This window comes from Dioscorea cayenensis, chromosome 6 (assembly GCF_009730915.1).
Source record: "Dioscorea cayenensis subsp. rotundata cultivar TDr96_F1 chromosome 6, TDr96_F1_v2_PseudoChromosome.rev07_lg8_w22 25.fasta, whole genome shotgun sequence".
NCBI classification, from domain to species: domain Eukaryota; kingdom Viridiplantae; phylum Streptophyta; class Magnoliopsida; order Dioscoreales; family Dioscoreaceae; genus Dioscorea; species Dioscorea cayenensis.
In genome coordinates, this window is record NC_052476.1 from 19,030,007 (window position 1) to 19,045,176 (window position 15,170).

At 35.8% G+C, this 15,170-nt stretch overlaps 1 protein-coding gene across 1 annotated transcript; it reads right to left on the reverse strand.

Moving 5' to 3' along the window:
• Positions 1-8,727: 8,727 nt before the first annotated feature.
• LOC120262990 (probable potassium transporter 13) lies at positions 8,728-13,521 on the reverse strand. Its single transcript, XM_039270915.1, has 9 exons — positions 13,329-13,521; positions 12,437-12,668; positions 12,086-12,334; positions 11,721-11,771; positions 11,016-11,276; positions 10,889-10,941; positions 10,399-10,513; positions 9,856-10,110; positions 8,728-9,778 (listed from the first exon to the last, which is right to left on the reverse strand). The coding sequence occupies exons 1-9, from the start codon at positions 13,371-13,373 to the stop codon at positions 8,829-8,831; spliced, it is 2,211 nt and encodes a 736-aa protein (XP_039126849.1). The 5' UTR covers positions 13,374-13,521; the 3' UTR covers positions 8,728-8,828.
• Between the last annotated feature and the right edge of the window lie 1,649 nt (positions 13,522-15,170).

Consider the following 15,170-nt stretch of genomic DNA (forward strand, 5'->3'; position numbering starts at 1 on the left):
AAGAGACTTACGAAAAAGAGGAGAACAATATCGCCTCTCGTCTCCACCGCCGGGGCCGACGATGAAACAATAGCAACACCATCGGGTCGGTCGATCGTCGTTGTTGAGAAGGACATCGTAGATGATGTGGCTGTTGCCATCGCCGAGAAGGCCGTTGACTCTCTTCTCGATGAAATCCTCGACCCGGTGGAACCGTTTGCCGAGATTAGTGCATCAAAGATGGACACAATCAATGAAGATCAAGAACAAGTTAAGGGTGTGTCCCCAATGATGTTGTTGTCATGGCACGGTTGAGAAGATCGTCGAATCCGTTGCCGTGGCCGTGGACGTGGCCGACAGTATCGCAGCCAAGCAGGACACAATTCCACCACAACAAGAACCATGTAAGGATGTGTCTGCGGTTGATGTTGTCACCATCGTCCCCGCATCGAAGCCAGACACAATCCCACAACAAGAACAACCATGTAAGGATGTGTCTGCAGTTGATGCTGTCGCCATCGCCCCCGTATCGAAGGAAGATCTGCGCTGAAGACCCCGACCGAAAGCAGCAGAGAGATGATCAAGGCCAATCAAACATTGGACCGGAGCGGCTCGGAAAGCTTTTATTCGAAGAAGAAGAAATGGGTTGGCACGAGTCGTCTTTAACAAATACGACAGGGAGTTGATGAGGATCTTTCCTCAACTGCTCTCATGGACGGGTAAGTGTAAAGTTTTTATGATATTGTTTAAAGGTTTTTATTATAGTGTTTAACAATTACCTAATAGTGTTTAATACCTTTTATGTTATCATTTAATTTGTCTACTTAACATTTAATTATATATATAATATCATGTCACGATTGATAATATCATTTAAATATTTATAATATGGTCTTATTATATCCGATATCGTTTAACCTCAGCCATCGTCGTGTGGAAGAATACGTTGTCCGCCCTCACTCGCGACAAATTATACTGTACGCTGGGGGAAGGAGATGGTCATCGATGATGTGATGGGCGCTTTCGTATGCATAATACAAAAGTCGTGAGCAGAGCCATATCCTTACAAGAAGCGCCTCCATCACCGACATCGCTTATGCGTTGTTTATGTCCAAAGCGAGACGACGCATACGACACAATTATGGCTATGATCGCGGGGATGTTAGCGTAAATGCGCATGAAGTTCAAATTGTCATCCTCCGATAATCATGAATAGCCACTTCCATGTCGTTGTCACCGACAATGATAAACAAGAATACTGAGATTATTCTTCGCGTCCGAGGGTACAATAAGGACCGCGTCTGGACATGGTAAGTTCTTTAATTATGTCATATTAATATCCATGTTTGGTATTTAAATCGCTATTCTCAATCTCGACTTGCATATCTCGACTGTAGAATCTATTCACAATTGCGTCGAGCATGGAGTTCGCGAATCGTGGCGACGAAAAGTACCCACTCGTGCAGCACCATACGAAACCCCACGCCAAAAACAAGGAAGCGCCGATCACGCCGCCTACGTCATCGCGTTTTATCGAGCAATTACTCCGGGGTGAGAAGTTACGGCTCACCGCAGCACGCAGACGCTCCTTACCTCGGATTACGGTATGTTACCCGCATACTTAAGAGGGGAGGGCGACGTCCGCATGACAAAGGGGGTCGTCACAAGCCGGGTTAAATTTTGTTTTTCAAGAACATGTCCCGTGATATCCGAATGTCAATTTTATTTTTCGAATGTAAACTCCGGACAAATTCAATTCATTTTTTCGTGTTCGAAGAACATGACTTGTATATGTTAATGTAAATTTTGTTTGTTTTGAATTGTAAAGCGATGTTAAATTCCATTCGGGTTTCATTTCATTGTTTAATTTACGCTCTAATTGTGTATATTTCACTTTCATTGTTTAAATATACTATATATCGTTTAAACATCAGTTTTAAATATTTCAAAATACGGTGTACCCATTTAAAAATAACATCTGTCTCTATTTAACTAAATGCATTCATTGTTTAAATAAATATGGGAAGTTGCCCATCAATAACTTGTATATCTCAATGTAAAGTTTGTTTGTTTTCAATTGTAAGGCAGGTGAAATTTCATTCAGTTTCATTTCATTGTTTAATTTACGTTGTAGTTGTGTACATTTCCGCTTTCATTGTTTAAATATACCATATATCGTTTAAAACATCGGTTGAAATATTTCAAATTACGTGTATCCGTTTAAAATAACAATGTCTCTGCTTTAAATACATTCAATTAGTTGTAAAGAGTAAGAGTTTAAATATGGAAACAACTCCATCAATACACAATGTTTCTGTCATCGCTCGGCTTATGAACAATACCTAGTCGGCCACGGTTTCATTGCAAGATCATCGATCGTGACCGGATCCATGGCGGCGGTCGCGATGTAACTCATGGACATCAAACGCTGCGACTCGATCCTCTTTTTCGTCCCAGGCCGCCCGACGCCTTCTCGACTGAGCGGTCACAAATGAAGCTCACGATTTCGTCCCGAAGGCACATCATCAGTCGGGTATGGGGAATATAGCTTCCTTGTACGCAAGTTTGTAATTATCGACGGTGAAGTACCCGCTAATAAATCGATGTACGTTGGTGTCTATCTGCATTATTGCTGCGCAAGCGTGTTTGCAAGGGATACCAGTAAACTTGCCACCTTCGACATGAACAAGTTCGATGGCGAGATCCACAGAGTTGCCGTGACCGTCGATCACTCGTAACGATCATCGACATAACGACCAACACGAAGATTTCGTACCGCCCCTCAACAATGATCGCTACCTTGGAATGTATGTCCGGGCATAAGTAGGGTCTCCCATTTGTCTGCTTGCTCACGCTGGGATTCACATAACATGCGCATCAACTTGAACACAGCAAATAAGGTTAAACAAAGACAGTTGATGGTTAAATAACTCGTAGAACATGTTTAAACATTATAGCAAATATTTAAACGAAAGGATTAATATTTAAAAGTCGGACAAGTGTAATTAAACAAAGATTGAGAATGTTTAAAGGGTAACACTAAATGTTAAGTGTAAACCAACATTCGCGAGACCTTATGGAGTCGACCATTTTCGTGCCACGGTAAATGACGAGCTTCCTTGATCCAAGCATTGAACGACTCGCGACGTTTGAATACATCTCACCCCAACGATCACCTCCGAGCAGATAATTCGACCAATGTGCCATATCCGATTTATTAATCAACCCAGTTGATGAGCTTCGGGTGATGTGGCCCGCAGTTCATTCAGGTATCATCGAAATCTTTAGCCGTGGATGCCCACGCAATGCGGAAGCATATAGACCAAGACTCCTCCTCAATGCCTTCCCAAGTCCGACATTGGCTTTCATAAAATTGGCCTCCAAATGTCGAAGGCAGTGATGCATGTGCGAAGAAGGGAAGACTCTGCATTGCGCTCACAAGGCCCTCGACTCGTCCGGACACGAAGGTAATTATCTCATGATAATCTCCATCCTCGTATAAGGCATCGCCTAACTTAGATATGAACCAAGTCCAATTGGCATCGGGTCTCGTTGTCGACTATACCGAGGCGACGTGGAAAAAACCATTGTTTCCATCTTTCCCTGTGGCACCCAATAGTGTACCCCGATATTTTCCAAGAAGGTGGGTACCATCGAGAAACAGCAGCGGCCTGCAAGCCCTCTTGAATCCCACAATACACGCTACCGAAAGAAAAGAATGCACGCTTTAAAAGCGATCACCGCTCTCTTTCCACGATCGCAACGTCGCAGGGATTTGTCTCGACTCACCTTATCCACATACCAAAGCAAACTATCGTAGTCGGAGATGTCATCGCCGTCGAGGACCACCCGCATGCTCTTTTCCCAACCAAGCCTGCTTGTATTGTATGTGGACACCATGTTCCCGCAACATGTCCTTCTGAATGTCGATGGCCTTGTACAAGGGACGGTCCTTGAGCTTCGAATCACTCGTGCGCTTAACTCATTTTTTTGGACGCTTTTCGACGTGACGTCGAACCTATGCCACCACCGCAAGTGTGTGACGGTTGATTGTCTTGATTACGAAAGTATTTTTGTTATACTCTTTTGATGCGATGAAGGCGCTCAACGACAACCATCGGCGACATTCCATGCTCACCCGATGTTTTTCGTTCTTTATAAAATTGAAGTCAAAATTCCTTTTGATTGCATGAAATGTTCGACACCGTCAAAACGTTGTCCAATATCCAACGAGCGACGACTTCGGAATGATCTGACGAGGAAGGAAGACATCCCACACCGTCAGGGTTACCATGGGGATGAATGGGAGCACTCGCAGAATCTGAATTCCTGCCAACACTTCAGTCAAATAAAAAGATCAATATGTTAAGCGGAGAATATAATGTTTAAGTGATAATGACAATATTTAAACGTTAAATTAAATACTTAAGCATTTAACTAATAACGTAAATGACTAGTACAATATGTTAAACAATGACGGACATATTTACACAATAATGACCCCAGACAACTGGAATAATTAAAAGAAAAAGGAACTTCTGATACGAGTAAACCCTGCGTTTCATTAGGATTCGTGCAATGGCACATTTTCTCGTCTCGACGACAAGATCAACTACTAAAGACATTTGAAGATGGAGTGGACGTGACACATCCACTGGAAGTCAACATCGCTTTTCTATTGGGCAAACCGCTTTTATATCCATCTCGTGTGATGAACTTAACCTCGACAAGAGAAACTTCGAGACCCCATCGCTCACATATCTCAGTCTAACACCAACTCCCAAGAAGTCTGAGCAGTGAACATTAGCACCCTTCCCTCCCCGTTGAATCTAGCAATACCACAAAAAAACTCTCCATAATATATCGGTCGAAAACCAAATCAGCATAAAACCAAATGAAGTGAAGAACAAAAAAAGAAGACGAAGAAGAAGAAGTAGAAGATGTAAAGAACAAAAGCAAAGAAATCGTAAAGGCAAACAAAAAGTGCAGATAGTGCGCATAGAGGTTAGACTAGACGTGATGTGATTGGGCGGTATTTTTCCCTCCATCCCAAGGGCAAAAAGGGAAATATATGTCACTGTCATGAGGAAGACATATTGTCATCGTTCGAATGAATGTTCTCAACTCAACATGAGTCTCTCGTAAACGCTCAGCTTTTTTTATGTTTAAACAGAGATACATATAGTGTTTAAAAATAATGGTTAACCTGTTTAACTCAAAAGTCTATATCATGTAAATAATATGTTATTGTTTAAATCGAATGCTTTCACCGACATCGCGTTGAAGATGGGTACCTCTCGGGTCACCGCTTTAAACATCTTTACGTATTTTCTTAAACACCGTTGTCATTGTTTAAAGAGTAACTAGAGTATTGTTTAACTTTTTCTATTGTTTACACCGTTGTCATTGTTTAAAAAGTAACTTTTTCTTAAACACCGTTGTCGTTGTTTAAACATATTTACGTATTTTCTATTGTTTACAATGACGTTCTTTTTTTGTTTCCCCACATTGTTTGTTTTTACTAGGTCTATGTTTAAATTTCAGAAGTTCACAGTCAAATAAGCTTGTTTCGTTTTATTTATAAAAGATTTACAACATTTACAACGTCCGCTCGGACTTTGGACACTCACGACTCGACCCTCGATAACGAAACAAGTGTCCAGTACATCTCGAATGCTCACGACGGTCTGCATAACATGCGCATCAACTTGAACCTCGCATAACGTACAACATTAAAAAAAGGTTAAACAACACACATTCATGAAAAACGACTATTAATCAATGTGTCATGGTCGAACTTAAACGAAGATCCCGGATAGTTAAACACGAACGTAATAGTTGTACAACGACGTAATGTTCTTAAATGGTAACGTAAAAGTCTCAGTGATAAATATCAACCCCGTCTTTAAAGGATGTTTCCGATCTCCCTCCTCTAGAGAATCCTCCGCAATCACGAAATCACGTGAAAAATTTCTTTTCTTACCCAAGTCGAAATGCTCAGCTAATTGCTTGCCCGTCATCCATCTGAAGAATCCTCCGTATTCGAGGCAATTATGAGAGCATTTTCGACTTTAGGGTGAAAAAGATAGTTTAACTTGTTGTGTGATTGCGGCTAAACGATTCTCAAGATAAGGAAGAAGGTTCACGAAAACATCCTTTCGGATAGAGTGGGTTGTCCATGGGAAGAGGAGGACGAGGAGGAGGAGGAGGATGATGAGGGACGACGAGAGTGGTTGTCCATGGGGAGGGTTCTTTCCGGTTATTTATGGTGTGAATTCCACAAGCGGTCGACTCTTCATATCCGAGAAAAAGTTAAAGCGACGATGGCCGACATCGATCGATGAGAACGAACGGGTGTTCGAGAAATTATGTTACCGTGCATAAATTTTAATGCCGCTCATTAATTCTTATGCACGGGATACCATAACCTGCCACCGCCACGTGCCACTCGCCAAAGAATTCGGATCAAACGAAAAGATCACCGCTTTTACGTAAAGACTTTGAGAATTTACACGTTAATATGAATAGTTATACATGTAAAGATAACGTTAAACGGAGATAGGAAGTATTACACTGGATATGATAATTATTAAACATATTAGTAAAATATTTAAACGTTAAACCAAGCTAGAAAGCCCTTTCAAAAGGTTGAACATGATGTGATTTTGACGCTTTCCTTTCCCACCATTTTCAGGGGCCAAAAATGGGATTTCACAACATGGACCCATTTCGAAGTGAACAGTAGGGGGGTAAAAGGGAAGTTAAACACTAACTGGAAGGGTCATCCGGGGTGTGCAAAAGTAGGAGGGGTTTTTGGGGAAGTTTTTGAAAAATTACGAGGGTGAGCAATGAATTTTCCCATTTAATAATAAATAAATAAACAATCTTTATTTGTTGGGACGTAAAATAATAAATTTGAGGTTTTATAGGATTATCTGTGTAATCCCCAAATTTATGGCAAAATTTTCACAACACACTAAATTTCTTTTTAAATTTTTTTATTATAAACTATATTTTTTTAAATATTCAAATAATATTTTTAAATTTTTTTATATTCTTTTTATAAATTTATATACACTATCTTATCAAAGATGTACGTATTCCATTTTTTTTAAATAATAAATCTTGCAATTTGTGCGCTATTTTTTGTTTTGTTAACCAGCAAACATAATAAGTATAAATAAAGATGGATTCCAATTTGTTGTTTCTTAACATTTCCCTAATATGTTTTTATAAAATTTAGTATTTTTTATGATTTATTTTTTATTTTTTTTACAAAGGCAATAAAAACTATCTATAGAGGTCACACATATAGTGGTGCATCAGTGACTTACCAACCTCTTAGTCTTAAGTGTGTGTTTGGATTACCGTAATGAAATGAGAGGGGAATGAAGTAATGAAGGAGGGGGGAAAAGGAATGGGTAGGGAATGATAATGAAAAAAGTGTTTGGTTGGAGATGTAATTCATTTGGAATAAAAAAAGTAGAAGAGTAATTTATTGGGAATTAAGAAAGTAATGAAAAGATATGACGTAAAATTACTTTTATGCCCTTAATATAAATAAATCAATTTTGTTGTTTATAAAATATTTTAAAATAATTTTAATTATTATAATAATTATTTAAATTACTTATTAATTATTTTATGACTTATATTTAAAATAAATATTTATTTAATAAAAATATTATATGATTATTATAATTAAATATTAATTATTTAAATATTAATATATTTAAATTAAATATAAAATATTATTTAATATAATTTTTATATGATTATTATAATTAACTATTAATTATTTAAATATTTAATACATTTATATTTAAAATAAATATTTATTATAATTATTAAATTATTATTATAATTAACTATTAATTATTTTAATATTAATACATTTATATTAAAAATACTTATTTATTTAATATAATTATATGATTATTTTATTTAAATATTAATTACTTTAATATTATTTATTTAATATATTAATATACAGGTGAGGGTAAAATGGGTATTTTATACCCATTACCCTCAATCAATTTTCATTCCCCCCAGGGGGAATGGATCATTACCCATGAGGGGTTAATGGTAACCCAACCCCCCATAGGTAATGATTACTACCCTAAAAAATGGGCCAAACATGGGAATGGGTAATAGTTCCCACAAGGAGGGAACCATTACCCCTATTTAAACACTGTCTAAGGGTTTATTATATGCAATGAGATAATATGTGATGAAGTATTTTCAAAATGATATATTAAAATATATAACTTCACAATGGTAAATTTTTTTTTTCTCTCGGTAAAACCCACTAAACATTGGATGAGCAGTATTTGCACAGTAATGCATAACCACTGGACCATCTAAGTGGTTTGCTTTATATTTTTTCTAATAATCAAAATTCATAATAAATTATAAATTGGGATTTCCACAAAAACAATTCGTAAAGATCTCTTCATTAATTGCCAAATTCAATATTTCTTTACAAAAACCCCCCTCATAGATCTCAGATTCAAATCAACAAATATACATATTAAACAGAGCATTGAATTTAAATTAAACAAAAAAGGACAAGAACTGAATTAAATACTGTAATTCTATTTCAAATACCAAAAAAAAACGTACACAAACTGATCATAATATTTACAATGAAAATTCAAAACCTCATCTTCATTCTCTCTCTCTTTTGACAATTGTTTTTTTCAAGTTCTTGTATTTCAACTACAAACTACAACAGAAACAGAGCTGTGACTATGTCAAACTATGTCTTCTGAAATTTACCGTATCATTCATTCTGAAAAATCTGATCACCAAAACAAGAACTTATGTGTATTCTGTGTCAAACAAAAAACTCACACAATATAAAGCATACCGACTTCGATAAGAGATGTGTGAGGAACACCGAGAGCAACAGCAGGCCGGCGAGAATTCCTCCGAAGGAAACCGTAAATTACATTGATGGTGAACTTCTTGATGAATGATGAAGACTCATGAGCAACAACACAAGTGTGACCCATCATGTATGCGACACCGGATTCCTTCTCTTCGATGAGTTCCTTCACTTCTTGCTTAACTCCAACTCCCCGAAACCTCACTTTCTTTTTAACCTCTCTAGTATCTCCAATTCGTGCCATTGCGCTTACCACTGTATCAGAATGCTTACCACTGACTACTGACATTTCGCCATTTGATTCAGGTCTCTGTAAAAATTCAGCTATCTTCAAAAGAAGTTGGTTCTCGAATTCATCACTGTCCCATCTGAGGTCCTTGTACCCATACCTGACGATACACTGGAAAATATGGTACTCAGGAGGACCAATTCTACCGATCAAAAACTGCTCGTCGGGGAGAACTTTTGGGACTGTCAGTGTTTGCAAACAAACAAATACACATACCCTGTGGAATGCAGGAAAGTTTGTCACAAAGTGCGCGAACATGGGCGGGATACCAGTGACAGTAGTAGTATAGATTAGGCCAATGCCGGGAACACGGACAAGGCCTAAGCTTGGCCCAAGGCTGAGGAGCTGATCAAGGCAGACTTTGTTCTGGAGCTCGAAGGATTGCTTCCTGGAGGTGCCATAATGCCATGCAGACATTGCGATAAGGGCGAGAAGTGCGAAGACTAGGGGAAGCCAACCCCCATTGTGGACCTTTGTTAGGCATGCCGAGAAATAGAGCAACTCTAATGATCCAAAGAAGACAATGAAGAGCAGCGCTAAAAACACAGTTCGCTTCCAAATAGTAACAATGATGAGGAACATTAGACATGTTGTAACGAACATCACAATGATCACCGCAAGGCCTGTTGAGTGATAAAAATAAAAGATTAATCAAATGAAACATACGATATCCATGGAGTTGTCAAAAGGAAATACATACCATATGCATTTCCAATTGTATCGGTGTTCTTGAAACCAATTGTGACAACAAGACATAAGAACATTAGAAGCCAGTTGACCTCTGGTATGTAAATCTGCCCATGAATGCTGCTTGAAGTGTGTATGATCTTCACTCTAGGAAAACAGCCCAATGCTCGACACTGACTGATAATGGAGAAAGTTGCTGAAATTATTGCCTGGCTTCCAACTGCAGTCGCCAGAGTCGCAATGACAAACACTGGCCAAAATATTTGTTCTGGAGGTAACAATTGCAAAGAGCACATAAGGAAAACTGGGAAAGATATAACAGAATGGCTCAATGAATCCAAACATAATGTTTACAAATCAAGTGAGGGTTCACAATCAAGAAACAATAAACAATTTGGTATGGGAACATTAGTTCTCAGTTATATGTATTATTTTCTTGCTATTATATCAAGTTCAATTCTTATTTCATTCAATTCTTATATCACGTTCCCTGTAAAGTCCAAAAAAGAGAACAGGAATTAGACATCAAATATAAACCAAAAGATTATCATAATACCTGGAATGGATTCGTAGAAGCTTTTCTGAAGATCCTCATTGTGCTTAGTGAGATACGCTGCTTCACCCATATAGGCCAAAACCAAGCAGGGATAAACTACAGCTGTAAATGCCATCTGCCGTAAAGACATATATTCATGTATTTGATTTTATAAACGGCAGAACATTATTTTGAAAAAAGAAAAAACCAGTATACAACAAACTAAACGGAGTACTTTATATGATAAATTGCATGGGAGATACATTTTATAATTTCTGCCATTAAACAACACCGGTGGCTTAAAGAATAACTTCATGAAGAGTAGAAAAATGTAAATTATAAAAAGTATCTGTGAACATTTTTACAAAGATTTAATCATCAGAAAGGAAAAAAAAAAGGAGATTACTGAGTTCATTACCACAAGTTATTAAATTCATAAATGAAGTTCAAAAGAAAACAAACTGCAATAGTGCCATGACAGAAGAAAAGTTCAGAACTCTAAAAGTCTTACCCTAATTGAAAATTTTGAAAAATGACCAAGGTCTGCAAACATGGCCTCAGCACCTGATTAAGAGATCATGCCATAACATCAGCAAGATGAAAGAAGTGCTCGATAGGATAAAAAAAATGCCACAAACCTGTAATACAAAGAACAATGCCTCCAAGTGAACTCCAGCCATCTTTCCCAGTTAGTTTAAAGAAGTTATAAATATAATATGGTGAGACAGCACGAACAACACCAGGGTTCCACTTGATAATGTTGTAAATGCCTATTCCACTGATGCAACAAAGCCAAGCAATCAATATTGGAGCAAAAAGAAAGCCAACCCGATGAGTCCCATAGTGTTGCAGTGCAAAAAGGGCCATTAACACAATACATGCAGTGAATACCATGTAATCTGCATAAATGACAAAAAATTTAAAACATAAACACAGACAATGAGTATGCTTAAAAATAAAATACTCGAAGTTTGATTGGAGAAAGTAATCCTCTTTGACTAAATAAAAAATTCAATAAATTATAAACAACAACAAGCCCATGTAATTGATAAGCTAGGACTTGCAGATTAAGAAGTCCTGAGACTAACTGCCTAAGCCCTTGTGATAGCCAAACCCCACAGATTAAAAATAAAGCTTAGTAGTCAATGTGAGCTTGTCATAGCATGAGAATCACAAAAATGTTACTAAAACTATATTACTCAATGGAGTAATTTTCAACGGTCAAAGAGAAGCATTCACCATCCATTATCTTATAACAGAAGTGCTAGTCAATTTTCAAACAAAAGAACCATTTAATAACTAACCAAATATAATATTCTAGAAGAGTAATCAATGTAGCTTACTTTCGTGTAAATTTGGAACCTTTATTCTGATGCCAGACACTGCCGAAAGCACTGAAAAGAGTCCAGTAAATCAACAATTAGTAATAATTGCAGGAAAGCTAAACAATTTCCACTTGGTTGCAAAAAGCACTGCCAGAAGTATCTCTTTTAGCAAACAGAATACATCTATTGATCAAAGAGTGTTTATTTTAATAATAATACCAATAACTAACAAAAAAATAAAATATAAAGCACCTCAGGCTGACTAGGACGCAGATATTGAGTTCAAAATGGATTTTGGCATCCTTTGTCAACTAATTCTTCTATAAAAAACAATTGTCATAAAAAAAATTTTATGTAACTTCTTGAAAAGCACATAAACTTACCAGACATTGTTGGAGTCAAGACACCATCGCCAATAACCATACTGACTCCCAGGAGCACCACAAGCAACAGAACAATGCGAGAGCTCTGATGTTTCTCAAAAAAATTCTTTATCAACACACTAGTCTTTGTTTCTTTCTGAGATGTTTCCATTCTATAAACAGATAGGTGATCATGCACCGTGTTAAAATTGTTCAAAAGCCCCATCTTTGAGTTTCTGCACATCAATGAATAGAGGGCGAATGTCCCACCTGCAGAGGTATTATCAAGTTACTGGTGTAAAAATATCACACAGGATGAATCAGAACAGGCATGAAATCCAAATACATAATTAGGGGATCCCTTGAGCACACCTTCGCCATTGTCATCGGCTCCTAAAACAAAGACTATGTATTTCAAAAGAGGAATCAGAGTGAGAGTCCAGAAAACCAAAGAGAGGACTCCAAGTACTTCGGCATCCTGTTCATGGAGTTGCAGCTTTCCTGAAAACGTACTCTTATACACATAGATGGGAGAAGTGCTCAGGTCTCCATAAACAACACCAAAGCTCTGGTAGGCCAACAAAAGGGTGGTTCTATAAGATTTCTGCAGGACATAAACAAAAGTTTCAAATTACAGGATTCAAAACAGGGAACCATACTATGCACAACGTTGATGTGAAATGAATCATAGACAATAACATCAACTGCTTTACGGTTACTGTAACTAACTGCCAAAAATTATGCTATGATGTCAATGAACCATAAACGAAGAAAAAGGAAAAATTTTGATATTTCATTAAAAAAAATGAGAAAAAAAAAAGTTGAATCTTACTTCCCTCAGCCAATATTCCACAATGCATAAAATTCAAATTTTTTTTTTTAAAGTCTGCAAGTTTTATACGAAAATCTTTCAACCGATTATAGAACAATGTTAATAATTCAAGTTTTCTGCAAGAATCCACCTTTACCATCAAAAATAGCAATCAAAATCCACTTTCATGCAAACTCTACCCAAATTCAAAAAAAAAGAACATTAAAAAGTCATTACACTCAAAGAAGGAAAAAGACAAAAAGTTCCAATCTTTGACAAAAATTTCAAACCCAATAGTCCAAAAATCAAATCCTCCATCACCAAAACTCCACACAATAATTTTCTTCAAAATCCACAAAACCACAACAATAATCACTCAAACCAATAAACTCACAAATTTAAAAAAAAAACACAAATTTCGAGAACGAATCATTAAAAAGAGAAACCACTCACCAAATATCGCCTCTCCGGTGCCTGTGCACCAGACTCCAATTCCATTCCACAAAGTTCCGGCGATCCCTCCACCGCCAATAAGGTATGCCCCGGCCGTATCTCCGGCACACTTGACGTAATCGTAGCCCAGAGAATCAAGCGAGCGAGAGAGAGAGAGAACCAGAGAGAGAGAGAGAGAGAGAGAGAGAGAGCGCCAAATGACTTGTTGGAGTCTCTAAAACACACAGACAAACACTGATTTGTTAGGGTTTTAAAACACACACATATGTAATTTCCACGTCAGCTTTTTTTTATATTTTTTTTTAAAATTTTAAATTTTATCTTTTATTTTTTTTTATTAATATATATATATATATATATGAGTTTGTTGGAAAATAAGAAAAAAAAATGGGGAAGTGTGCTTTGGAATTTTGTGAGTTACGGTGAGATATTGTAAAACTATAACTACCAAAAAAAAATCTCACTTCATGTCATAAATATATTCCATGTATAATTTGCTATGGGAGAGATTTAAGGAAAAATTTAAATTTTTTTATTGCATATTTCTATTAAATATAGTATTAATATTTAAAAATTTTAATTATATTTATTTGTTTATATAATAAATATCTGTTAAACCTTTCAAAAAATCAGTTATAGTAATTAAAAAAATTTGTTTTGTTTAAAAAGATATACCAACAGTTTTCATGACGGGAAATTATTTAATCATTGAAGTAAAATTTTTATTATATACTTATCATCAGATGAGAGAATTTACCTAATACATATAAGTAATTTAATAAATCTTAATTTTATATAGCACATGAAAATTATGGTTACGTATAAGCACATGAAAATTTTCGTTACATATAAACTCTTGTATATGTACACTTATAAAGGGTTTAAATAAAATATTATCTTTAGTAATATTTTTCAATGACTCATAGGTCCCTAAAGAATAGCTTTATAAAAAATAAAAAATAAAAAAAAGCCTTTCTTTTAGCAAGAATTCAAACTCATTTATTTAAATAACCTAAGCTTGTACTCTTTGAACAACCCTGCTTTTATTTTTATTTTTTATATTTTATTTTTTTATTTTTTCAACATCTTGAACTACCCTGTTAATTTTATTAATATTTTCATATGGACAAAATTTATAATATTTAACATATATATATATATATATATATATGGTTACCCACATACCCTTTTCAAAGCAATGGAAGTGCCTATATGATAGTAAAACTAGTGGCTTTTTTCCCCCAAAAAAAACTGATGCAATTATAAATTACAGACAACCATTGCATGGTTCAATGGATTGTCACGTGAAAAATGGATGAGTAGGTGCAAAGGTCGAAACCATATATAATAGTAATATAATAATACTATTCACATATTGTTATGTGGGAATTGTATCTCCAAGATTGTATGACGGAGAAAAATTATTAGTACAATATAGTTTTTGTAAATTTTTTTGAATACACATGGTGGACTTTCATTACCTTACGTAGTGCCTTCCAAAATTAATAAATTCATAGAATGTCGATAAACCACTATAACTGTAGCACCTTTGTATTTATTTGTCCATTGACAAAGCTTTAAGTAGAAGTGGACGGTTGTTGCAAAACTCAATTATAACTAAAATACATGTATATATGTAAAAAGTAATATAAATAAAAGAATTTATAATTTTTTTTAGATATTAATAAAAAAAAAATTAATTAAAACCATTTAATTTGCTAAATGATATATCGCTTCTGTTTGCTTTAAGTATTTTATTGCTTAAATTTGGACAAATTTAATTCATACTATATTTTTCAGTCATAAAAAAGTAGAAAAATCTATAACATCCCAAATTATCAC

What these genes read in the sequence shown, in the direction of transcription:
- LOC120262990 (XM_039270915.1), bottom strand. Translation starts at nt 13,373, where the DNA reads ATGGAATTGGAGTCTGGTGCACAGGCACCGGAGAGGCGATATTTG. An exon ending in AGCCGATGACAATGGCGAAG is followed by an intron (nt 12,335 to 12,436) that starts GTGTGCTCAAGG and finishes ATACCTCTGCAG; the next exon opens with GTGGGACATTCGCCCTCTAT. An exon ending in CTTGACTCCAACAATGTCTG is followed by an intron (nt 11,772 to 12,085) that starts GTAAGTTTATGT and finishes GACTCTTTTCAG; the next exon opens with TGCTTTCGGCAGTGTCTGGC.